This window comes from Phodopus roborovskii, unplaced genomic scaffold (genome assembly GCF_943737965.1).
Source record: "Phodopus roborovskii unplaced genomic scaffold, PHOROB, whole genome shotgun sequence".
Taxonomy (NCBI): domain Eukaryota; kingdom Metazoa; phylum Chordata; class Mammalia; order Rodentia; family Cricetidae; genus Phodopus; species Phodopus roborovskii.
Window position 1 is genome coordinate 20,026,780 of NW_026126514.1, and position 24,574 is coordinate 20,051,353.

General features: G+C 44.4%; 1 protein-coding gene across 3 annotated transcripts in view; it reads left to right on the forward strand.

The window, feature by feature from the left end:
• Daam1 (dishevelled associated activator of morphogenesis 1) overlaps window positions 1-23,424 on the forward strand; it is a 163,175-nt gene extending 139,751 nt beyond the window's left edge. For all 3 annotated transcript variants that reach the window (XM_051195970.1, XM_051195969.1, XM_051195971.1), the window contains 9 exons: window positions 2,691-2,775; window positions 5,858-5,964; window positions 7,472-7,560; window positions 8,369-8,537; window positions 11,632-11,739; window positions 13,321-13,381; window positions 17,314-17,445; window positions 19,877-20,047; window positions 20,671-23,424. In XM_051195970.1, the coding sequence (XP_051051927.1) occupies window positions 2,691-2,775; window positions 5,858-5,964; window positions 7,472-7,560; window positions 8,369-8,537; window positions 11,632-11,739; window positions 13,321-13,381; window positions 17,314-17,445; window positions 19,877-20,047; window positions 20,671-20,880 (1,132 nt within the window). In that variant the 3' untranslated portion in view covers window positions 20,881-23,424. The remainder of the gene's footprint in view (window positions 1-2,690; window positions 2,776-5,857; window positions 5,965-7,471; window positions 7,561-8,368; window positions 8,538-11,631; window positions 11,740-13,320; window positions 13,382-17,313; window positions 17,446-19,876; window positions 20,048-20,670) is intronic.
• Window positions 23,425-24,574: the final 1,150 nt, after the last annotated feature.

Consider the following 24,574-nt stretch of genomic DNA (forward strand, 5'->3'; position numbering starts at 1 on the left):
TGGAGGGCAGGTACTCCCTCTCCCTGCGCCCCTACTCCTGAGCTCGGGTTTCTTTGTCTGATCGAGCAGGCCACGTGCGCGGTGTTCTGTGAACAAGGAAATTTTCTTAAGTACTGCTCATTAAAGTCTCCCGTCTCTCTGTGGGCCGCATTAAGAGAAAGTTTAGTCCAGACAGCCTCTGGAAGTTGAGGGACATAAATATATACAATTTCAAAGGCAAGCAGCTCCACACTCCATCAGAGTAGCTAGTGAAATTCAAACCCAGTGCTTTGACCATTGTTCTCACTCCGCTTTTCAACCCCTTCATTTTGAAGTGCAAAGCAGAAAGGCTCAAGTTAATTTCTTCAGCCTGGTGTGAAAAGACACAGAGCTCATTTAGTTCTCGTTTATGAGCAGAACTTGGGGCTCCATGAGATGTCTCAGTGGGTAAAGTACTTGCTGCCATGCCTAAGGATTAGCATTCAACCCCAGGGGTCCACATGGGGAAGGGAGATGCAGGTCCCTGCAGTTGTTCTCTGACTTCCACATATGTGCTGTGGCACACATACATGTATGAATCCAGTGATAAAGTAATAAGCCAGGCCCTTCTGGTGGTGACTGTAGGTTTTTCCAAGCTGGCTGGTTGTTATTAGTGGCAATGTTGGTCTCCAGCTACTGTCCTTTCCTTTGCCTTGTGGGGCCATACTATGGTACCAGCATTTAAATTGACTCGAGAGCCTATAATATTGAAATCCAGGGCTACCTTGACAATAAAGATTTGGTGGGGCAACCATTTTTCCTTCTGTCTTCTTCACTCAGGCCAACTTAGCTAAATTGTTCCACTTTATCGATGTGGATTTTCTACTGTATTGGTCTAGTAAACATGCTCGTGGGGCAGTGGTTATCCCAAGATTGACTGACGGGCTGAAGGGTTTTGTCTGGACTCAGCACAAGGGTGAAGATGGCACCACAGCCCAGATAAGGGGTGAGGTGGGTTGTGTTTGTCAAGTGACAGTTTAGCATTTTTGCCTAGATGGTGTGTTTAGATCTGAGGACACAAAATGGAAGACGATGCTGTTTCTGCTTTGCTGCTCAGGGGCACATACAGCGGATGTAGCTGGAGTGTGGAGTGGGTGGTTCTAACTAGGAAAGGGTCTTTATCCTTCCACCACCTTGGAGTCCTCCATCCACTCACTCAGCCTTGCAGATTGTTAGTGAGCTGTAACCCTCCCAAAACATATAACCACCTTGGAGATAAATACACATCTTCCAGTTCTTTTTCAATCCTCCTGAGCCTGGTTCTGTTGTGTACAGAGATGAAACTTGGGTGTAAGAATGCTTTGGGAAGTGACAGTGACCACGCTGAGTACTGATTAAATGATCTACTCATACTGTTAAGATTACAAAAAGTGACACTTTCTGTGAATTTTTCTAGTTCAGATGTCTGCCTTGTAGAGTAGGCACTGAGCCCCTGTTGTGTCCAGGAACTCTACCTTACTGGATTGTTTCACTGAATACCCCCACATTCTTTCTGTATATGTTAGGTCAGAGAGGAAAGACATGTGACTGTCATGTGTACAGGTAGAACAAATAATTCTAGATTCTCTTGTTACAACTGAGAGTATGTCTAAGAATATTTGCCCAGTTATAACTATTCTTATTTTGAGTAAAAGCACTCTTTATGTTTTAGTTTCATAACTGTTATGTTTTATAGTGAGTAGTTTCTTATCCTGAGTTAAAATACAAACTAATTCTTGTAGTATAAATCATTTGGATTTATGGGCAGACAGAAACAGAAAGCAGTTTTGTGTTTTGACATACAACTTTTGCTGTAAGATACTATCTAGGTGAGTGGTGTCTGTGTTGTAAAATGGGTTTGTAATGGTGATGCTGTCACTTTCATTTTTTATTTAATCTGTAACGTGACATTGGTATGTGCTATGGTATACCTATAGAGGTCAGAAGACAACTTTGTGGAGTCAGTTCTCTCTTCTCCCCTTTATCTAGGTTCCAGGTATTTATTTCAGATCAGCAGATTGAGAGTTGCTTGCTTTCTACCTGCCGAACCATTTTACTGGCCACTGATACCAGCATTTTCTATGTTTGACCTTGATCAAATCACTGGCCATTTTGAGCCTGCATATCTATTTAAAACAAAACAAACAAACAAAAAGCCAGACTGTCACAGTTACTTCCATAATTAAATGAAAGTAAATATATGGAAATTCCTCACCTATGAAATGAGCATGTATTCCCTTTTATATATTAATGCACTCAACTCTTTAACCTCGTGTACAGTTTCTAAGCGTATCAAAATCTATTTTTAATCTGGCAGCACATCTGGAACTCCCCTGACATACAGTGATGTAAGAGGCTGAGTTCTCTCCTCCCACCCACCATTCGTGGATGTTGGATATAATAAGACCATTGCGCGTACGTTCCCATCTCCAGCTTTCCTTAAGGAAACTAATGATAGGACATGGCAGTTTGTCCCCATGTCAGCAGAACATTACAGAGCCCTGAAAGAATGTTTAAGCTGTTTCAAAATCCTATTTTTAGTTCCCTCTGTTGTCAGGAAATAAGCCTTGGCTGAGATTTTGAAAAAAAACATACTTGAAAATCAGCAGCTGGTGTAGTGGAGTGAGTTGTCTTGTGTTAAATTGTAACAATCACAACAGTGTTATTAACAAAATAAAATATGCTGTCTCCAGGTTGAAATTATCCAATGATGAAATCAAGCGGGCAATTCTAACAATGGATGAGCAAGAGGATCTGCCCAAGGACATGTTAGAGCAGGTGAGTTGCCAGACAGCTTTCAGAGCTTAAGCAGTGCTGTCAGCTGCCAAGAGGATCCTGGGAGAATTATACCTGTTATACAGTCACACCTGTCCTATACAGTCACACCTGTCCTACAGAGTCACTCCTGTCTTACCGAGTCACACCTGTCCTACACAGCTACACCTGTTCTCCACAGTTACACCTGTTGTATATAGTCACACCTGTTCTCCACAGTCAAACCTGTCCTACAGAGTCACACCTGTCCTACATAGTTACATTTGTTCTACACAGTCACACCTGTCCTATAGGGACTGAGTTGTTTCCTAAAGCTAAATCCTATCTCTGTTCATATGTGGCATCTTGTATCATAAATGGCAGTAATCACAACTCCAGGGCTAGCCCATGGGAATTACATATAGGTAGCTCACATTAGTGTCCCTGAATAAATCTTACGCAGTCTAATGGTAACTCATTCTGCAGCATTTGTGCATAGCCACTGTGACTGTATCATGTGTGTCTAACCAGGACATAGTCCAAGAATTTTTACCTGTCTCTGTTCCCTGATCCCTTGGAACGTGAAGGTTTCTGAGCTTTGTGGTGATCAGTAGCTATAAGGATATTCTTCCTTTCTGTCTGTCATCCTTGGGACAGAATTTGATTTTGAGTGATCAGGTCTAAGGTCTGTTTTTGTCAGAGCCAGGTCCACTAAGGTCACTTGTAGGTGCCAGCAACTGTGACTCCAGGCTGAACAGGCAGCTGTGTGCATACTCAGCTCTGAAAGTATAGAAAGAGGCATCTTGTGTCCTAAGTGGTAAGGCCACTCTTCATAGGTTGTCCCTCTGTCTCTGTGTACATTTTGAAGGCTCCCACTGAGCCCCTTCAAGTCACTACCAGCATGAAGAACTGTGTGCAAAGCTACTTTGGTCCTTCTGCCTTTAGCCTCTACTGACAAGGTCATATGCTTAAAATTCTACAGGATCTGTTTACCCTGCAACTGCATCCAACAAAATTCCTCCTTGAGGGAAAGGATTGCAAAGCCCTGCCAAAAGGGCTTGCAGTGCAAATGAGACACACTCCAAATAAACAAGGAAGACAGCCTGTGCACTGATGCAGCATCTGGCCAAGGACATTTTTGACCTGGTCTCTCCTGATAATTCTGTGAGCTTCTTGCTCTCTGCTCCACTCCCACGCCCTTTCTTTCCTTCCTTGTTGTAATGTCCTTCTGCCTGGTCTTTCTTCCACGGACCTCTCTTCAAGACAGATGTCTGTCCCAGCATCTCCTTACCTTTGCATGGAGCCTATATGAGCTCACATGCATTCCATGCTACATGCCACTGTTGGCTGCCATGCTCAGACTGTGGCTGAGGTCAGTGAGCCCTCTTCCTTGGAATGTATCTCTCCTGTTCCCAGGTGCTTTCCTAGCTCTGTTTCCTGGAAAACGACCCACGCACAGTGTCACTCGCCTCTGTTTGGTGAGGGGCTGAGGCTCCCCACATGCATCTTCCTGTGTTCTTGGAAGTCACAGAGGACACAGAGTGGTGGGGCTTTCCTAATCACAGACCAGCTGGGAGCCTGGGAAATGAGAGAAAAGATGTCTGAGACTAGAAGTGAGTTCCCCTAGCTCAGAAGACGAAACTCCACTCCAAACCAAGGAGGCAAGGGCACCCCTTCATCTTCTCCTTGCCCTACAACCTTCCCTACGCAGAGGAAGAATGAGCTATGTCCTGTTCAGTGTCACCATTCAGTCTGGGAACAGAAATGCCTTGAAACATACCTGACACCTGCTTTCATTTGTCTTCCCTCCTATCTCTTTAGGACAAGGCTGTCCGTCCTAATGCCCTAGCACAACCCTCCCTTCCAGTCAGGAGTCCATCTGAATTGGTTGGCCCTCCCCTCGGTCCCCGCCTCACCCTCTCAGCTCTCAATCTTTGTCTCCATCTTTAGGGAGTGCACACATAGTGTTACTGTCTCTCTCTTCCTGGCATAGTCTTAAGTTCTTGAAAGCCAGTCCATTCTCTCCTCCTGTTCACTCAGCCCACTGCTGTCTGTCTTCTCTTCCCTAAAACTGATTGCGGAGGACATCATAGCTTCCTGTCACCAATCCAGAGGACACTTGGCAGCTCTTCTCTTTCTTGTTTCTTGGTGATTTCTGACATGAATGCCTTGGCCATGTGATGTCACATAACTTCTCCAACTAAAACTCTGCTGCCTCCTTTCCAGACTCCTCTCCTGCTTGTTCTCATCCTCTGAGTACTGGTTGTCTCCAGCCCTGAACACATTCGTAATCGAGCCCCCCTGCCCCCCAGAAATGACTCCTTTTGCCAAAGTCTGCCTTTTAAAAATTCCGACTCACATCTGAAAGCCTATCAAATAAGTCACTCAAGTCATACCAAGTTATAGGGAGGGTCTTCATTTTTATTTGGGGGGAAGCATTTGATCTAGAAAATAGCATGCTTACACAGCCACAAACATGTTCAAATATGTATGCTTAGAATGGCAGTCAGACACATAGAAAAGTAACTTTTCAACTTTCCATATTGTCGCTATTTCTTCCATTTCTCATTCTCATCCTCCAGAATAAAATATGAAACAAAAAATATGATATTCCCACTGTTTTTCTCAGAGAAATGCTACATGAAACAATAAAGAAGGTAGAATTAGGGAAACAAAAAATAAGCAAGCTGAATGAAAATCACAAATGTAATTATTCATTCCACCATGGTGTAACAGAAAAAAAAAATGCATATACTCTGAGCATCAGAGACCTGGGTTCTGTCTGACAATTATGTATACTTGCTCTGTAATGCAGGCTGAGGGCTGAATCTCTCTTTATAGTCAGTTGTATGGCCTTGTAATGAAAGGATTGACTCTTTTTAGGGCCCTGCTAAGCATCTATGCAAAGTAGGTCCTGGTGGGAAATGTCAACAGTTCTAATTTGAAAGGTACTAGAAATTGAAAATGACTTTTGAGCCAATTTAAGGATTGGGACTTAAGAAGAAAATATTAAAATTTCATCTTGCAGCAAATTAACCGAAAGGTTAAAAACCTACTGCCAAGACTTTTTTGTAACCTTTACTTTAATACCTGCATGCACTTTTAGCTTTTGAAGTTTGTCCCTGAGAAAAGTGACATTGACCTGCTAGAGGAACACAAACACGAGCTGGACCGGATGGCCAAGGCTGACCGCTTCCTGTTTGAGATGAGCAGGTGAGATGGAAGACACTGGAAATGAAAGATGCCCTTTGCCTTAGTAAGGAAGTTCAGCTTTGGTTCAAGATAAACAGCTGGGGCCAGTCACCTGTCTTGCAGCACGCTTTAGTTCTACAATCTTCCCAATTGGAGCTGTATGGAATGTGTCCTTTGCCTGTGGGGGAGTTCTTGCCCTGAGTGAGCCAGTGTCCAAGCATCTTCACAGCTGTTCTTGGGGGACTCTTGGGCCCATGTGCTCTGGTTTTATTGTGCTGCAATGTCCCTGTATCATTCTCACTAACACTTTGATGTCTTAGGATATCAGTATCTAGTACCTTAACATCTCAGGTTTGTTGTAAAATTGGAGGGAGAGAGATGACAGGCTCTGGCAGTGCCAGCCTTTAGCCCCCACTGTAAGACCCAGGCAGGCATCGCTAATCAGTCACAGCACTCTTCCCTTTCCTGAACCCTTTTCCAGAAAGCCCCTGGGGCAGCCACTGCTCTATGAATGGGTTTGGTGTGTGAGCTTATTCTCTTTGCCATTCCAGGTCTAGTGAGCTGACTCCAAGCTAGAGGAGGTCCAATGTCTTGAAACCCAGTAGCCCTCAGGGCAGAGCCCTTTCTCTCTAGGCTAGCAGCCTGTCTCTCATTCTCCAATGCTGCTATGGCCAGATTTACTTCTGGGTTATTCCCTCATAACTTGCCATTTTGGAGACTACTGTTAAACAAAGGATAACTCTGGTATTTTTGAAGCTACTCCCTGCAGCCCTCAATGTAGACAATCTAGTGACCAGCAGAAATAGCCCTCAAACATGCCCAGATATTTACAGGTATTTTCCATGTAACCTTCCTAGCAGTCCTGCCTGTAGGGGCCTCCAGGAAAGAGGTATTATCTTCATCTACCCTCAGGGAAAAGAAGACTCAGATAGGCCTTACTCAAGGTCACCTAATACGAGATATGTCCTGGCTGCAAACCTAAGTCTGTTTGGGGATCTGCATCCCCAAATGGTTTTAAAGGAACTGATCTCTGCACCTTCTATACTGAAACTTCTATCGTGAGCCATTTAAACATGTGTTTCAGAAGCTTCATGAGACACTGTAGCCCCCAGTGCCAGCAACAAGAATCCTGAAGCTTAGGTGCAGATCAGAGGCTGGTGGGTTCCCTGTTCCCTCTAGGTGCTATCTGGAGACTGAGTTTGCCTGCCTTCAGGAGACTAGCTTAATGAGCTGATTGCAAAGCAAAAAGGTTTGGAAGTGGGTATGAGGAGTGTATGACAGACACAAGTCTTTGTAGCTTTGCCAAAGGCCAAACTTCATGAAAGGTTAAAAGACTCGAGAGAAGTAGGGGAAAGTGAAGAGTCTACATTTTTATTCCTTTTCATCTCTTCTGTTTTCACAAGAGCTGTGGGTCCTGTGAGCGAAGTTTGAGGTGAAGGGTCCCAGGCAGTCACCCAACTGCCCCATGCAGAATTTAGAGAAATGTGCTCTCATCTTGAGTGTTAATCTAGCCACCTTGCTCTTACAGGATTAATCATTACCAGCAAAGACTGCAGTCATTGTACTTCAAGAAGAAGTTTGCAGAGCGTGTGGCAGAAGTGAAGCCCAAAGTGGAAGGTAAAATCAAGCTACACAGCAAGAAATAATGTTTGTCTTAAGGGCCCATGTGCAACTTTGAGCCAAGGGCACAAAACAAACAGAATGGCTTTGATGTTGGTTAGCTGGAAATCTTTTGAAATTCCAGTGGGTGGTCGTATAAGGTTGACATCTTATGCACTCTGGTCTGGCCAGGCCCGGGAGCTGCTGTGTACCCCCTGAGCTTCTCCAAGGGACTGGGATTTTGACCACATGAATGTGGCTAAGGGATGAATTTGCCACTCCTAGCATTGAACCTATAATTATCTATCGTTCTCATAGCAGTGCCTTACTAGGATTTTCTAAGGGTAGATTTTTAGGCTGCTGTGTTTACAGATGTTTGCGATGTAGATGGTACTAGAACATAGTTATAGAATGTACAGCACAATCAGAGTCTGAGCTCTCATCCCTGATATAATACTGCAAGCCATCCATGTAGCAGATGACCAGTTCTCTATCAGCAGAATTGACTCACCCACTGATCTAACTCACGTGAGGCAAGGGCATTTCACAAAGGAATGCTGGAAATGGAATTGCATGCTGTGTATTCCATTCCTAAATGCTTAAAGCTAGCGAGTCGGTCCAGAGAAAGGCTGAGAAAGGAGAGGAATTCTGCCATTGTCTGTGGGATCTCTTACATGTTACTGTGCTTCTAGTTTGCATGTTTTGAAAGTTCTCAGTCACAGACCAGGGACATACTCAGATACCATCCGTGTGTGTTATGGATTCAGGGCAGGCATAACTGAAGGCCTTGGCTGTAACCATTGTGCTTGTGTGTTCTGCTCTAAAGCGATTCGTTCTGGCTCAGAGGAGGTATTCAGAAGCAGCGCCCTCAAGCAGCTCCTAGAAGTTGTTTTGGCTTTTGGAAATTATATGAATAAAGGACAAAGAGGCAACGCATATGGATTCAAGATCTCCAGCCTCAACAAGATTGCCGACACAAAATCCAGTATTGACAAGTAAGTGTGGTACTCCCATCACTTGGAACATCGAGGTGTTTTATAGAACATGACTTTTATAGCGCCCACCTGGACACTACAGTCTTGTGGCTTTCGGGGTACGTTCCTGCTCTTCTATTCTCCTCCCATTGCTCTCACAAACAGAGGCAGCCCTCAAGTTCCCAGGGATGCTTCGTCCATCATCAGTGCATAGGAGCAGTGTCTGTCCCCGTGGTTCTCAATCTCCCTAATGCTGCCACCCTTTACTACAGTTCCTCATGCTGTGGGGACCCCAACCATCAAATTGTTCTTGTTGCTATTTCATAACTATAGTCTTGCTACTATTATGAATCACAGTGTAAATGTCTGTGTTTTCCTATCATCTTAGGTGGCCCCTATGAAAGGGTCATTCAACCCCCAAAATGGGTTGCAACCCACAGGTTGAAAAACTACTGATCTATTCCAAGGCTCTTTATTGTTGGCTGTCTTTAAAATGAGTAATGAGTAAAGGCATAAATAAATAACGCAGTGGGTAGGGATGCTTGCCCTAAGACTGAGAACCTGAGTTCAGTCCCTGGAACCCACATGGCAGAAGGAGAAAACTGACTCCCACAACTTGTCTTCTGATGCCAACAAACATGCCATGTGTGCATATGTTGGCATACATGTGCATAGACACACATACACACACACATATGACTAAGTAAGTAAATAAATCTAAAAAACTTAAACTTTTAAGTATAGTGTCATACACTAAAAAGAAGTCTTGACGGCCCTCTATACAACCCAAACCAAGAACTGGGCCTCCAGCTCCCCTCCACAGAGGACTGTTTTCAAAGAAAGGAGAAAACTGAGCTCGCCCAGAAAATGTGCCTTTTGGTCTCAGGCTAGTACTAACAGCCACATGAATGCATTGCCTGCTAATCTTGAGCTGCACAGCCTAAGGTTCATTAAAATGTGTGCTAGGAAGTGCACAGCACTGCAGTTGAGGTGAACAGAGTCTGATTAGAGGCACAGAGATGCCAACTCCTGTGTCCTTAGCAGGTAGGGTCATCACGCACATTAACTCAAATTTTCCCAAGAGCTTGGTTTCTCTGAGGGTCTCCTTGGCTTCAAAGGAACTTTCCAAGGTAAGCTTCTCAGAGCCAAATCCTTTTAGCATGACAGACTGTTCTCCCTAATTACTCCTCGCTAATGAGACTTTTTACCCTATATTTTCTATAGGGTTAGTGAAGCATGGTTTATAGCAGCCCCAAGTCCTTGATAAAAGAAATAAGCCATGTGTTAAGCTGTTATTTTTGCATCATGGAGACAGAGTGACAAGCACTGTTGTGTTATATAAAACTCTGCCATCCTCATTTTAATGGGTGCCCCAGCCTTTTTCTGAGCATGTTCACATTTGTCACGATAGCTTGTCAGTACACAGGCCAAGTTACTTACCACATGTTGTCAGATAAGAAAACTGAGGTAATGTCAAGTGGCTTAATCTCCCCACTCTCCCCCCCCCCATGCTGGCTGGGGAAGGATTTAGCCCCTGCTCTGCAGGTCAGTCCACAGTGCTGCTCTTTGCCCTTAGGGGGGTCTTGTTTGTAGGTTGTAATAGGGACCTGCAGCCTCTTATTTGCTTGTAAAGAACAACTGTCTTTAAAGGGACAGTCTCTTCAACTGCTTGCTTGCATGCCCATACAATCAAACTATTTCTGATCGCTTTCCTCTTCTGTCTGCTTCTGAAGGTGGTCACCAAATGTCACCTCAGTCTGTATAATGCCACAGTTGCCTGGTGGAGTGGTGGACCAGTGAGCCCATCATTCACTTGAATCAGAGAATACAGTTGGTTCAAAGTGTATAGGTGATGGTTAGCACCCAAGGGCTGATTCAGCAGCACCAGGACTAGTCTGATGTGTGCCTGCTCAGTTGTTCACTCTTCAAGAAGTTGTGTTGGGTAAATGAGGTATTATATGGATAACAACAACAACAACAACAAATGTGGAAGCCTAGCCTGGGTTTAAATCTTGAAGGCACATACACTCCAATTAAGCTAATGGAAATTTCTCTAGTTAAAGAAAAGCATATCTAAAATAATGAAGAAAATAGCATTCTTGTGATAGTTGCTGGCATTTTGTCCCCCACCCCCACCTTGGGAGAGAAGTCCAGGGTAAACAGGTAGGTTCTAGGAATAGCAACCCTTAAATAATTAGATGTAGCAAGCTCACAGAAGCCTGAGGTGCCACTATTTGCATTGGTGGAAATTATTCCCTAATTACTGATAGGAACAAAACTAAAGAACCTGTTTGAACCCTTGACTTGGGAACAGGATTGTGTTATTTAGGTAAAACCACAGGGTCCTGGAAATGCTTGACATTATGCAACTCTGATTCAATTTGATGGGAGGGGGGCGGGATTGTGACTTAGCCTTGGGAATTAGCAAACTGCCTAATTATGGAAATGTTACTAAAATGGTATTTGTATACTCCTAACTCTGGCAGCTTTGGTAGATTGGTAGTTCTTCATCTAAGCGAGACTAACCAGGGAAAATTAACAAGTATCCACACCTGGCCCCACCTCATCCAGCCATATGGATCTCTGGTGCTGGCCCAGGCATCTGGAGTCCAGGTGACTATAACAGGCAGTAGGACTGGTGACAGCAGGACCAGACTAACACGACTTTGCCCGATAGCATTATCAGACACCCCCCTTTCCCAGCCCAGGTCAGTCAAGCTTCAACCCTGTCATCACCAGCTGTTATAACTACTAAGGGTCATGCAATTAAGAGCTGAAGAACTGCTAAAATTAGAATCGATTTCACAGCTACAAGGACGTTATATATGTAATGTCACAGTCAGCTTCCAGCAGCAGCAGCAGCACTAAAATAGGGACTTTCTGTCCAACTGCCCTTCAGATGGAACCTTAAGAGAACATCACCAGTGACTACGACAGTGAGTTCTCCACTTGCAAAGAACTTTTAGGCTTCCAAACAACTGCTCTCCTTAATGGGTTAAATAACTATTCTTAGGCCACTCTACCAATTCTTAATGTGTTTTGGTTCCTGCCCCTTGAGTATATAATTCATATGCAGATTAATCATGTTGAGTGTTCTCCTTTTCTTTCATTTTAGGAACATTACCCTTTTGCACTATCTAATAACTATTGTGGAGAATAAGTACCCCAAAGTCCTCAATTTACATGAAGAACTGCGGGATATTCCTCAAGCAGCAAAAGTCAAGTGAGTATGCTAACAGCTTTCTTTTTACCAGCTTGACTGTGCAGCGTGGGGCACTTAGCTGGCACCACACCAAAGTGCAAATGCTTGAAGTGATCCCTCTCTTTCCTTCCCTCTGAATTCTGTATGAAAGAAAGTTTGGATCACACCCAAACTGTTCAAATGTGTTAAAGGATGTATATTTGTTCTAGGTCCTTTGGAACACTCACTTCCCTGTGGTATAAAACCTGCTTTCTTGGTAGCCAGAGCAAAAGCAGCCAGGCCTGCAGGCACAGGCCTGTAATCCCAGCATCTCTGGCTCAGAAAACAGAGACAGATAGGAGGGTTGCAAACTCAGTGCCTGCCTGGGCTACAAAGTGAGGTCAAGACTGGCCTGGACAACTGAGGGAAACTGGCTCGGCACAATTAAATGAAGGCTGAGGATGTTGCCAAGTGGCAGAACAGTTGCCTAACATGTAAGCCCAATGGTTCAGTCTCACCAAGGCTTTCAAGCAACAGCTCTATTAAACACAGGTAACCCTGAGGTAAAGGAGGACACGTGGTGAAGCAAATAGAAACTTCCATGTGAGGGAACCGCCAGTCATTTTCACAGATACACACACTCCTTGGAACCAAGCAACCCTTTAATGGGAAGCAGTCTTTATGCAAATTGGGAAACTAAAAATAAAATGGAAAGTTGCCAGACTTTCCCCACAAATCTTGTGCTGTGTTTCAGAGATGGAAACAGGCAGCTTTCCTTGCTGGCCCCTCCCCTCCTCCCCCTCTTTTTGATAGACATATACTTAAGCTGTGCCTTTTGCAGTGAATTTACAACCTGGAATGGCTAGGCTAATTATCTCCCTCTGTAGAACTTGGTAGGAAATGCAGTAGGTAACACAAGAAACTAAGAGTAAATCAAGTACTGGTGAGCTCTTTGGTGTGGTGGGAATTGTCTGTGAGAGTTAACTTTTAGTCGTTACTGTTTAAAGCTGTGAGATAGAGTCTTTCTCCACTGAAGAACAAAGAAGGCAATGGAAATGAAAAGTGACCAAGACAATCTCAGAAAAATGCCTGCTGCTTGAGGCTGAGTGCTGTCCACAGTGCTGCTCCATGGTGAGCAGCAGCAGCAGCATCCAGACAGCGCTGGGTCCCAGGGAGCCCCTGTCTTAAGAGAGCCCAGTGAGGCAGGTGCCCAGTCCTCCATACAGCAATGTGCTGAAGCAGAAGCCCTGTGATGTACAGAAAAAATTCTGCATATAATTTCCATATTCTTTTTAATTGCTGTAGCCTTTTCATTGTATCTGTGTGTTGTGTCTGTGTCTGTCTGTCTGTCTGTCTAAGCATGTGCCATGACAAGTCTTTGGAAGTCATAACAACCGTGGAGTCTGTTCTCTCCTTCCACCATGTGGGTCCTAAGGAGTAAACTGAGGTTGTCAAACTTGGCAGCAAGCCCTTTTACCCACTGAGCCATCTCACTGGCCCTGGAATTTTAAGCATTTGAACTAACACACACACACACACACTCTAAGCATCGGCTGTCTCAAGCTCTGGTGTGTTACTCCTGTAAGCTTCGTGCTGACTGCTAAGATGTTTCTCTCTCCACAGCATGACTGAGCTGGACAAAGAGATAAGCACCTTGAGAGGCGGCCTGAAAGCGGTGGAGATGGTGAGTACCTGCTTCCCCTACAACCGCCTCCACGTTCTGCTGGTATGCTGAGCTTGAGCAAGCACCCTGGGCACGTGCTCTGCCCAAGGTAAACATGATTCTGTAAGAAAGAATGACCACCAAGAAGCAGGCACAAGTTGTGCCCAGTGTGGCAACTCGGCTCCATGCAGCCAGATGTCCTGAGTGGCTCACTGCAGTTGGAGCTGGAAGTGGCCCTGGGGCCACCAGTTCACCTGGGAAGTAGGCCTCCTTAGACTGAGTGGGCCAGGTGAGGCAATCTTCAAGGTCTCTCTTAATTTACATGCTCTATTACTGTTAGATGTGGATTTTCCAAAGACTGATGCAATCTCTGTTACTTTTGAGCTGGCCTTTTGGGGAGTCTTTACCAAACACACACTTGGGCATACTGTGCCCAAGGCACAATGTCACAGTGACCCAGAGTCCCTGCCTTCCAGTGCTGCAGTACTGAGCACACCAGGCAGGACCCTGGCTAGATAAGCATGGGGACCAAAGAGGGGCATGGTGAAGGGGCTGGATGGAGGCTGGCCTGGGGACTCACATGACTGACATGTTCTGGAGGAAGTGCTCCTGCTGGAGGAGATGAACTCCAGTCACCCTTAGAAGCAGGGTGCGCACAGGAGGGGGCTGCCCAGATAGGGAAGATAAAAAGGAACCACAGGAATGTGGCAGAAGACTGAGAGGACTCAGAAGAATGTGGCACAGCTGTGCTAGGACACCACCATGGCCATGGGACTGCTGTGTGAATGCAGCTGCCCGGGAGGAGTCCAGGGATGAGAGCCATCGCCCCGGCCATGAGAGCCACTGCCCCGGCCATGAGAGCCACCACCCCCACCCATGAGAGCCACCACCCCCAGCCATGAGAGCCACTGCCCCCAGCCCCACCTGCCAGGGATGAGAGCCACCGCCCCCAGCCATGAGAGCCACTGCCCCCAGCCCCATCTGCCAGGGATGAGAGCCACCACCCCCAGCCATGAGAGCCACTGCCCCCAGCCCCACCTGCCAGGGATGAGAGCCACCGCCCCCAGCCCCACCTGCCAGGGATGAGAGCCACCGCCCCCAGCCCCACCTGCCAGGGATGAGAGCCACCACCCCCAGCCATGAGAGCCACTGCCCCCAGCCATGAGAGCCACTGCCCCCAGCCCCACCTGCCAGGGATGAGAGCCACCGCCCCCAGCCCCACCTGCCAGGGATGAGAGCCACCGCCCCCAGCCATGAGAGCCACCGCCCCCCAGCCCCACCTGGTCAGCTGTGTGTTTACTGGGTGAGGTTACTGATTCAGAAGCAGTCTGAAATTTGCCCCTCTCTTAAATACCTTGCAAGTCATTTATCACTAAATGCCACACTACCCCCATTTCTCTTGTTTTAATCACAAACCTATACCCTAAACAGTATTGAATTCACTGAAGAGAGTACTAATAAAAATTTAATTTTTTCCCCACTAATATTTGGGAGCATGATTTTGAGGGGTTAGGGACTAAAAGGAGATAAAAGAAGTATGTTATGACTACCTCGACATCCCTCCACAGATCTCAGAAGGCCCAGGCTTCCCAGGGCATTTTTTGGCCAGGAATGCTTGAGAAAGTTCAGTGGTTACCGTTTACTTCTCATATAGACTTTTCTTGAGACACAAATGGCAGCTGTGCCATCCCTACGACAGGTAATGGGCAGGCACTCTTGAGCCCTGTGTCTGAGTTAGCACAGACCAAGACCAGGTCAGGGTGGTGGTCCAGGGATGTGCTGTGGCTTTGCTTGCTAAAGCATAGCTACTGTGCATCATCTCCTGGGTGGCACTTGCAGCATCTCATCTCCTGGGTGGCACTTGCAGCATCTCATCTCCTGGGTGGCACATGCTGCATCTCATCTCCTGGGTGGCAGGCACATGCTGTACCATACTCTTAACTAGGAAAGGAACTGCAGAAGCTGTCTTAGGGTTTCTTTTCACTGTGGCTGACACCATGACCAAAAGTTACTTAGGGAAGAGGAAAGAGTTATTTCATTTACACTTCCGTATTAGAGCTCATTATCAACAAGAGTCAGGGCATGAACTCAGGACAGGAACCTGAAGGCAGGAGCTGAAGCAAAGGCCACGGGGGAGTGCTGCTTGCTGACTTGCCCCTTATGGCTGGTCCAGCCTGCTTTTACACCGCCCAGAATCACCTGCCCATATGTTGCACAGGCCACAGAGAGCTGGGCCCTCTCATTTTAATCCTTAGTCAAGAAAATACCCTAAAGATATGTCTACAGGCCAATCTAGTGGGGGCATTTTCTATTGTGATTCCCTCTTCGCAAATTACCCTAGTTTTTATCAAGTTAACAAAAAACACCAACTAGGGCAGAAGCCTGTTAGGAGTAAGGTTTTTCCTGCCCACCCGGGCCCAGTGCGGCGCCAGCCCCAATTAACATACAAAGACTCTGTATTAGATATAATTCTGTTGGCCAGGTACTAGCTTCTTATCGGCTAACTCTGTCTTAATTATTAACCCATTTCTATTAATCTAAGTACTCCCACGTGGTCTCATCTTACCGGAGAGGGGCTGGCGTTATGCTCTCCCCGTCTCTCCATCTTGACTCCTCCTTACTACTTCCTATCTCCTCCTTGTCTCCTAGTCCCGCCTATCTTGCTTTCCTATTGGCCAACAGTGCTTTATTCACTAACCAGTATGAGAAACATATTTACAGAATGACATCTCCCATCAGAAGCCTTTCTCTGCCCCTGGCAGCTGAAATATCTAGCTATGACTGGACATATTAGGAGGCAACAGAGCTTAACTCACCCAAATATTCGTATGTTCTAACTGTGCTTTGTCCAAGTCGATGATGCTGTGTGAGTATCCAAGATAAATAGGGATATAGTGATTGGCTAATTACGCCCTCTAAGATGGCTCACCATCCCTGTACCAGCACAAACACTTGTACGTGCACACAGTCACACTTCTAGACCAAGGTACTAAAACTGTGCTGATGTCTTCTGTCAGAGCTGGCTCCATAATTTATGGCTTGTTTGTTTTTGTTTTGTTTTCTTGTCATTTCATTTTATCTCACAGTCATATGGATGTTGTCCTCTTAATGGAAGGCGCTGAGGTCCAGAGCAGTCTGCTACTAAGAACATATCAGCAGTAGCCTGAGCCAGTGTTTGCCAGAGAGGGGACAGGAAAAACTGTGGCTGGCAGTCGGTCAGGTGCACTTAGCACAGTAATTGCCAAGCCTGGAGCAGGCTGACTGAGCTCAAATTCTGCCTCTGCCAGTGATCAGCTCCTTGACTTTGAGCAGAGAATTAAATTCCTCTAAGCTCTGTGCATCTATGCCATGGGGATAATGATGCTGGGAGCTGTTAAGAATGTGTGTTTGAAATGGCTGGACTTCACTACTGAAATTTGACTTAAATCATCTGTGTGAGAGTGAAGAAAATGGGAACTTTACAAAAGATTCATTTTCCTGTCTATTCACCAAAACCTATTGGTGTGGACAAGGGGGGGGTGATTATGTTGCCACATGCTGCAGCTGCATTTCTGCTGTCCTAGATCCCATGGTTTAGGAAGTAATTAGAATTGGTAGGAGAAGGGAGGGGGGAGAAAACTCAAGACACCAGAATTCTGCACCAGAACATCAACCAGCAGGTGCAGCCTTTCCCTCTATTGGGTTCTATTGATTTGAGCTAAATGTTAACTTTCTTCTAAAGCCAGAGTGAGAATCACCCTGGTAAAATACTCAGAAAATAAGTAGCTGTGTTCAGGTATGTCTGTGCACCAGGCGTGGCCTCTGCATGGAGAGGGGCAAGGTGCGGAAGTGGGGTAACATGAGATCTTTCCGTTGTGTTTGCTGAGTTATTCAACGTGAGTCCTGTGGAATAAGAGACAAGGTGTGAGTGCACATGAAACCCGTGCCTTCAGCATCTGCTTCCTGTGTTCCAGGAGCTGGAGTATCAGAAGTCTCAGCCCCCCCAGCCTGGAGACAAGTTCGTGTCTGTTGTCAGCCAGTTCATCACTGTGGCTAGCTTCAGCTTCTCAGATGTTGAAGATCTTCTGGCGGAAGCTAAGGAGCTGGTAAATTTCCCTGTGCAATTACTCGTGTGGTCCCTCAGACCTGAGCTCCTCTGAGCCTGTTTGGGAAGAAGCAAGAGTAGTTAGTATTCCAGCATCACAGCCAGGAGACGCAGCAGCAGAGATTCTCTTTTTCATGGAGCATTTGTATTTTCGTCTCCAGGGTAGCCCTTAGTGTCTAACTGTCGTTTGTTGCCTTTTGCCTATGCGAGGCCCATAAGCTAATCTGCTGTAGGCAATTCCTCAGTTGAGATTCACTCATCCCAGGTATATCTAGTCGACAGAAACCAACCTGCACAATCTTTAGGCTGCCACCATACTCCTTTTACTTCAGTATCTCCTTCCCAGGCATTATTTCCCAGTGATCAGATTGAGTTATTTGGTGTGGTTTATTGATCTTAAGTTCAGAGGCTGTGTTTCCAAACATCACCTAAACTCAGTACTACCCTCCAGGCATATCAAATAAATAAGGAGACAGTTTGTGCCACATGGCCACCATTAGAGATCCACCTCTGATATGCCACAGCAGAAACAAGACAAACAGTATCCATGGGTGTGGTCCAAACTGCCCTCATGAGAATCCTATTCATTCTTGTGTTTGTAAAAGAAGGGGACCCCTACTCTGGAGTCCTGACATATGACCTACCTCATCAAGGAGCTAAAATACAGAACCAACTGTGCTATTTATTTATTTGTTTATTTATTTATTTATTTAAATGCACACACAGAGAACCCCATGTTTTTGTGTGTGGGAACAGTAATCTGGCCTGAGGTTCTTTTGGATTTCTAAGACTAAAATACACATGACTTCATCATCACTAGAATTCCTAGATAAAAAGATCATCCATGATGGCTTAAAGTGCATGAACTTGAATATTTTAGAAGCTCAGCTGTGTAGACTGTTTATTGCTGTTTTGTTCATTCCAGAACTTTTAGAAATAAGCTTATAAAACCATGAATCAAGCTAGACTACTCTAATGTGGTGTGTGAAGAATGTTTTTTTTTTCCCCTGAAGAGTTCTGTTTTGTAATAGAATATTTCCAAATAAGTAAAACTTTGTGAACAGCTCCACATTAAGAGAAAATGGTGGGGCTGGAGAAATGGCTCAGCTGTTAAAGGCTAGGCTCACAACCAAAGGTATAAGAGAAAATGGTGGAAAATACATTTGAAAATAGCAAGGTCAGTGAGTAAAACCCTCTTGCATGTAAACCTGATGGCCTAATGACCTCCACATGGCACACGTGCACTTAACACATTTGCACACACAATAACTAAATTTAAAATAATAAAATAATTATGAAATTTAAATTTAAAATAATAAAATAATTATGAAATATGTACAAATGTGTATATCTTAGTCAAAATTGTTATATATAAGAACATGGAAAGCATTAATAATATTACTAAACTATCAGAAGCTTTAACAATACAGATAATGCAAGAACAATCAAGCCAGTTAGAAACCATGGAATGGCTGTGATCTGAATAAGGTCTGATCAGAAGTGGTTGAGTAGCACAGGAAAGAGAATTCATTCTAGTCTGAAGCCTAGTCTCTGAGCTGGACTGCATGGGGCCAGCAACACTGGGCCCTTGTCACCACAGGGGCTCAGTGCTGACAGGAATGGCGCAGCCCTTGGTGAGTCCAGGTGATGCTGAGACTTGGGATAGCAAACTCTCCAAGTTACTAAGGAAAGCCCTCAGAGAACCAAAAACAGAAACAGTTAAGGGGTTTGAAAAGAAACTGCACATACTGTTTTGTTACTTTATAGTTTGTTTAAATTTTTGAAATTATCCCTAACTTTGTATTTGTCAGCTTTCATAAGAGACATTAAATGGCTTTCTGAGACATTGTAGGGTTGGCCTAAAGTAATCTCATTCAGAAACTTTGGATGGCATTAATGACTCCACAGTCAGTTATCCTTTCCTAATTAGAGCTGGGAGAGCCTAAAGACAACATTAGCATTATTTATGGGTAAGAAAAAGCAGCTGAGAAGTCCTGGGTCCCATTTGTTTTTCATATTCACCATATGGCCCCAATAAATGGTATTAAACTACTTCAAAGGAAAGCTTAAAGTACAAGGGTTCCGCCCCCTGCTGTGCTTGCTGTTAGTCTCTGGGTCTTGGGTGCCCTGTCCTACAGTACGTTGCCTTCTTGTGTTTACTATTGTTTAATTAAGACAAAGTCGTCTGAGGAAATCATAGATGCTAAGCTGGAATGAAGTGGACAGGATACATGGCTTCAGAAGTTGGGAGTATTCAGTTTCCAGCTTTGCAAATGATGAGTAGGTATGTTCAGCAGCTGAGGATAAATAATGGGCTGGCTGAAATCCATCCATTATATCTGAGCTTTCAGCCGTCGAGGGAGAATTCATTTTGAGTGTGGAATCAGTTGTCTTGGAACGCTGAGGTCGTTTTTTTTAATCTTTTTCTCCAGTTCACTAAAGCAGTGAAGCACTTTGGGGAAGAGGCTGGCAAAATACAGCCAGATGAGTTCTTCGGGATTTTTGACCAGTTTCTTCAAGCCGTGGCAGAAGCAAAACAGGAGAATGAGAACATGAGGAGAAGGAAAGAGGAGGAAGAGAGGCGGGCTCGCATGGAAGCTCAGGTGAGGGAGACCCACCCAGCAGGTCCTCCTGGAAGCCCTCACTGCAGCCCTCCATTTCCTGTTCAGTCTTTCCCATCTATGGTTCTGGGACCAAACCAGGGCCACATGATAGACAGGCACTTCAGCGCCCAGGTACGACCCAGACCAGGCCCTTCGTTCCCATAGCACTGGGCTGCACTGTCAAGGAGGGGAGAATTCTAGAGTGACTCAGGTAGCTTAGATCCATACCACATTTCTCTTGAACAATTTGGCAGTTTCTCTCCAAAGACTCCTGTGCACATCCCACCAGTGGCTCTCCTTAGAAATTACCTTCAAGAAACAATTACTATAAGTTTTCCAAAGGACATTAGCATCCTTTATAATAGCCCTAAATTACCCATTAACTCCCTTAAATGCAGAGAGAGACTACAATGAAGCTTACCTAGAAGTTGGAAAGGGTCATGCATGATTCTTTCACTGTCCATTGCTTTTCCAGTTAGCTCTTACATCACCCGTACAAGTTAGCAGCTACAGCTGACACACGGCTGCATGTAAGAGGGTCACTCCCCTCCACATGGCACAGAATTCTTCTATGCTGAAAACAAAATCCGCCTTAACCCTAAGAGGATTCTCTCTATGTGCAGCTCAAAGAACAACGGGAAAGGGAGCGTAAGATGAGGAAGGCCAAGGAGAACAGTGAAGAAACTGGAGAGTTTGATGACCTGGTCTCAGCTTTGCGCTCGGGAGAAGTGTTTGACAAAGACCTTTCCAAACTCAAACGGAACCGCAAACGCATTTCCAACCAGGTGACGGATGGTAGCCGGGAGCGACCAATCACAAAACTGAATTTTTAATTTTCTTGCATCCTTTTCTAGAAAGCGCAGTAGCAGCCCTTCGGCGTGACTAGAACTTTTCATTACACTGCCTTGCAATCAAAACAGTGGCAATTTCTTCTCTCACCTGTGAGTGAAGGTGTGAATGTGTGTGTGTAAATGTATGTGTATATATGTGAAAATGTATATAGAAGTCTGAGTGTTGTCCGGGGACCTATGTGTATGCTTAAAAAGTTTATGTTAATGTGTGTGCTCAGAAACTCTGTGTATGCATTCATATCAAGTGGGGCTCATTTTCTTTCCCTGAACACCATGAATGTTCAGAAGCACAATTCTCCCTCCTGAAAGAGATAACAGACATTCCTTAACATTTAAAACAAAAAACAAAACAAAACAAAAAAAAAAAAAAAAAAAAAAAAAAAAAAAAAAGGAAAAGAAGAAAACAGGAAGTTAAAAATAAGTCTTGTCTTGTGGAGTATTTTTTATGGTTCCCAGGGTTGGAGTAGGGAGACAATTTTCACTGGTAGAAATGGAGTTGGAAAATACAGATCTGGATGAGTTTGGTGGTTCCAGTCGGGCGCTGCTGCCTGCACCAATGACTCACTTGGAAGAGCAGCTTCGAGGTCCCAATGCTGCTGCTGGGTTACAGTCTACAGATGTCTGTTGAGAACATCTTGCACACATTCATATCATGTAGAACGTCAGTCACAATTCTTTTGTATATTTAAAACTTGAACACCAGGTTTCCCCCCCCCCCTAATTTCATCTGTTTTTCCGCCAAATGCTCTTGGTGAGTTCGTTTGTTCTTCCTTCCTTCCTTTCTTCCTTCCTTCCTTCCTCCCTCCCTCCCTCCCTCCCTCTCTCTTTCTTTCTTTCTTTTTTCTTTCAAGAACATGGTTTCTAAATAATGCCACTTGCATCCTAGTTAAAGGCCAGGATTGCCAGAACCTTCTTGTTGAACTAACAATACAGATTGGTTAACCTGGAAAATGAAATTTCCCACCGAAGACTTAGTGGAAGAACTCCCTGAAGATTCTTTTTAAAGGCATATTGGGTGCTTTTGGGTGTCTTCTGTTTGCTGTGTAGGCCACGCTGTATATCTTGGGATAAAGGACACTCACAGTGACACAAAATGTTAACAGTATCTACAGGGATGCTCAGATCTATTTATCTCAAAGAATATTTGAAGCAATTGCTGTTAAGTGTTGTCATTTTAAATTGTGTGTCGGTGACGCTACCTGTACAACTTCAGTCCAAAAATACAAAGCTCTCAGGGAGAAATAATGAAACAATGAACATTAGAAAATAAAATGTAGATGCTTACCACTGACCTGCCAACTCTCAGTACCCTTAAATTATATAGTATGTAAAGAGGACTGTTACTATTTTTTTTCTTTTGCTTTATTTATTTGTACTCGGGTGTGGGGAGGGACTAGTGTTTTCTCTGTTTTCCATCTATCCTTTGTGGTTGGGTTTCCTGTGGAAAGAGTAGTGTTTCCTATTGCACTAGAATATTATTTACTCACTAAATTGAGTCTTTCAGTCAAGAATCAAATATTTATTAAGCACTTACTATGTACCAGGCATAGTAGAGCTGTAGTGGTAAGCAAGACAGTCCCTGCCCGCCAAGGAGTTCACACTTTAATATAGTTTTCAGGGACGATAGAATGCCAATGTGCATAGTAGACAAGGAATCATACTATTTAAAAATAATCTGTATGAACTGTAATGCTGAGTGCAGATGGCAAGGGATCTGTGCTGTGTAAAAGCTGTGAAACAGTGCTCTAAGAATTGTCAAGAGCTGTGGTTTTTTTACTTTTTGTTTTTCTTCATTGCAAACATAGCGACTTTCTACTCATTATATGGAAGTAAATGGCTCTTAAATAAAGCAGTCACAGGTACAAAGCAGAGCTGACTCCCGGCCCTGAGCTACCCAGTCTGCAAGCACACCGTGGTGCTACTGTGGAGACATACATAGCTCAGAGAGCTTGGAGGGGAGGAGGATGGGATGGAATGGTGGCTTCCGCTGTCCCTGATTAAGTGCCTCTATGTATATTCTTTTCTATTTATAGCAGGAAAAGTTTGGTCAAGCTCAGTTTTGGAACTGTGGAAAGAGACTTACAACAGAGAGCAAGTTTGTGTAGCATGTCCCTTTGCCCTTTTAAAACCATCCTCATTTTGATGTAGACATCCTGGTAGGCCTCCTTTGCCATTCCCTATATTTGTTTATCTTTCCAAAAACTGTGTGCAGGTAATTCCATGTGCCATTGTTACAAACAAATGAAAAATCTACTTTTTAGACTGGTGCTGGTGTAAGTAGCCACTCTTCTCTCTTGAGTATGTATTTTAAAGATTTTTTTTAATAATGCCAAAAAGAAAAAGCATTATAATTTTTAAACCTAATTAAATGTCTCGTATCTTATTAGCTTAGTAGTTGGAACCACTTAGTCTTTAGGTGCAAGACTGTTGTTACAGAACCAAGAAAAAACGATGTTGTGTGTGTTATGAGACTGTACATTTTTTTAAAAATAGCAATATGCAATAAAGATGACTTCGTTGGGCGTACATATGTGTGTTCTGTGAATTATTAAAATAGCATCATTATAGTTCTTTGTGCATTCCACTTTTGATTTTTAATGTTGCAAACATTGGGTCAAAACTATATATGGTTTTTAATGTGTTCGTGCTGGAGCCAAAGGAGTGTAGTTTCCTATTGTGTATTGGTCTGTGTGGCACATCTGAGTGAGGTGTGCTGGAGCACCAGTCTCCAGAATCGATACCTTCCTGTCGTGGTGCATTCCTGATACGCATCAGTATGAGAAATGCCCCCAGTGTAGAGGAAGGCGGGCTTTATTAACACCCTGGGACACAGCTTCCCGCTGGTCTCCTTTCAGCTCAGTCCAATTTGAATGCAAGCAACTGTCAAGCCCTCCAAATCCTGACCTTTCTGCTCTTTGGATAGACTCAGTGTTCTGATAACTGCTGCCAGTTTTGCTTGCCATTAAGTTACCAGATAACATGTTAACCAAACCAGTTCTCTGCAGCTGGTATTCAGACAGAAGACAACCTATCCTCTCTTGTGAGAACTAGTTCTCTTGTGAGAACTACATATACCTTCCTTGCCCTTCACGTATGGATAGAAACATGGCAAGATGTGAAGGCCTTAGATTGTTATAGTCCATTTAGTCTTCATTTACCCGACTGTGGCAGTAGCTGGGAAAATGCTCACTTCTAGCTCTAACTTTCTCTGCTTCATCTAGAATGTTTCCCCTTTTCTGCAGTCTGGTGTGGGGTTACATGCAGTAAATTGGATATCGTGTGTGTTCACATGTTTGTGAACAAGCTTGTTTGCACTTCTATGTGCATGCATATGGAGTCCTGAAGTTGGCAATCAATTCCCACCTTACTGAGTGAACCAATTCCAGCTCCTGAGTCTGGCTAGCCTAACTTGCTAGGTTTTTTGTTGTTATTGTTGTTTGTTTTGGTTTGGTTTTTGGTTTTTTGTTTTTTTTTTTTTTTTTTTTCTGGGGATCCCTTATTTCCGCCTCCTGAGTGCTGGGATTGTAGGCCATCACAACCCCTGCTTATTTCCCCATGGATTCAGGGGATCTTAACTCTAGTTCCTGTATTTTCCAGGCAGAGCCATCTTCCCAGGCCAGATGGGACACATTGGTTTGGTCATAATCATTCCAAATGGCAGATTCTGGAGGGAAAA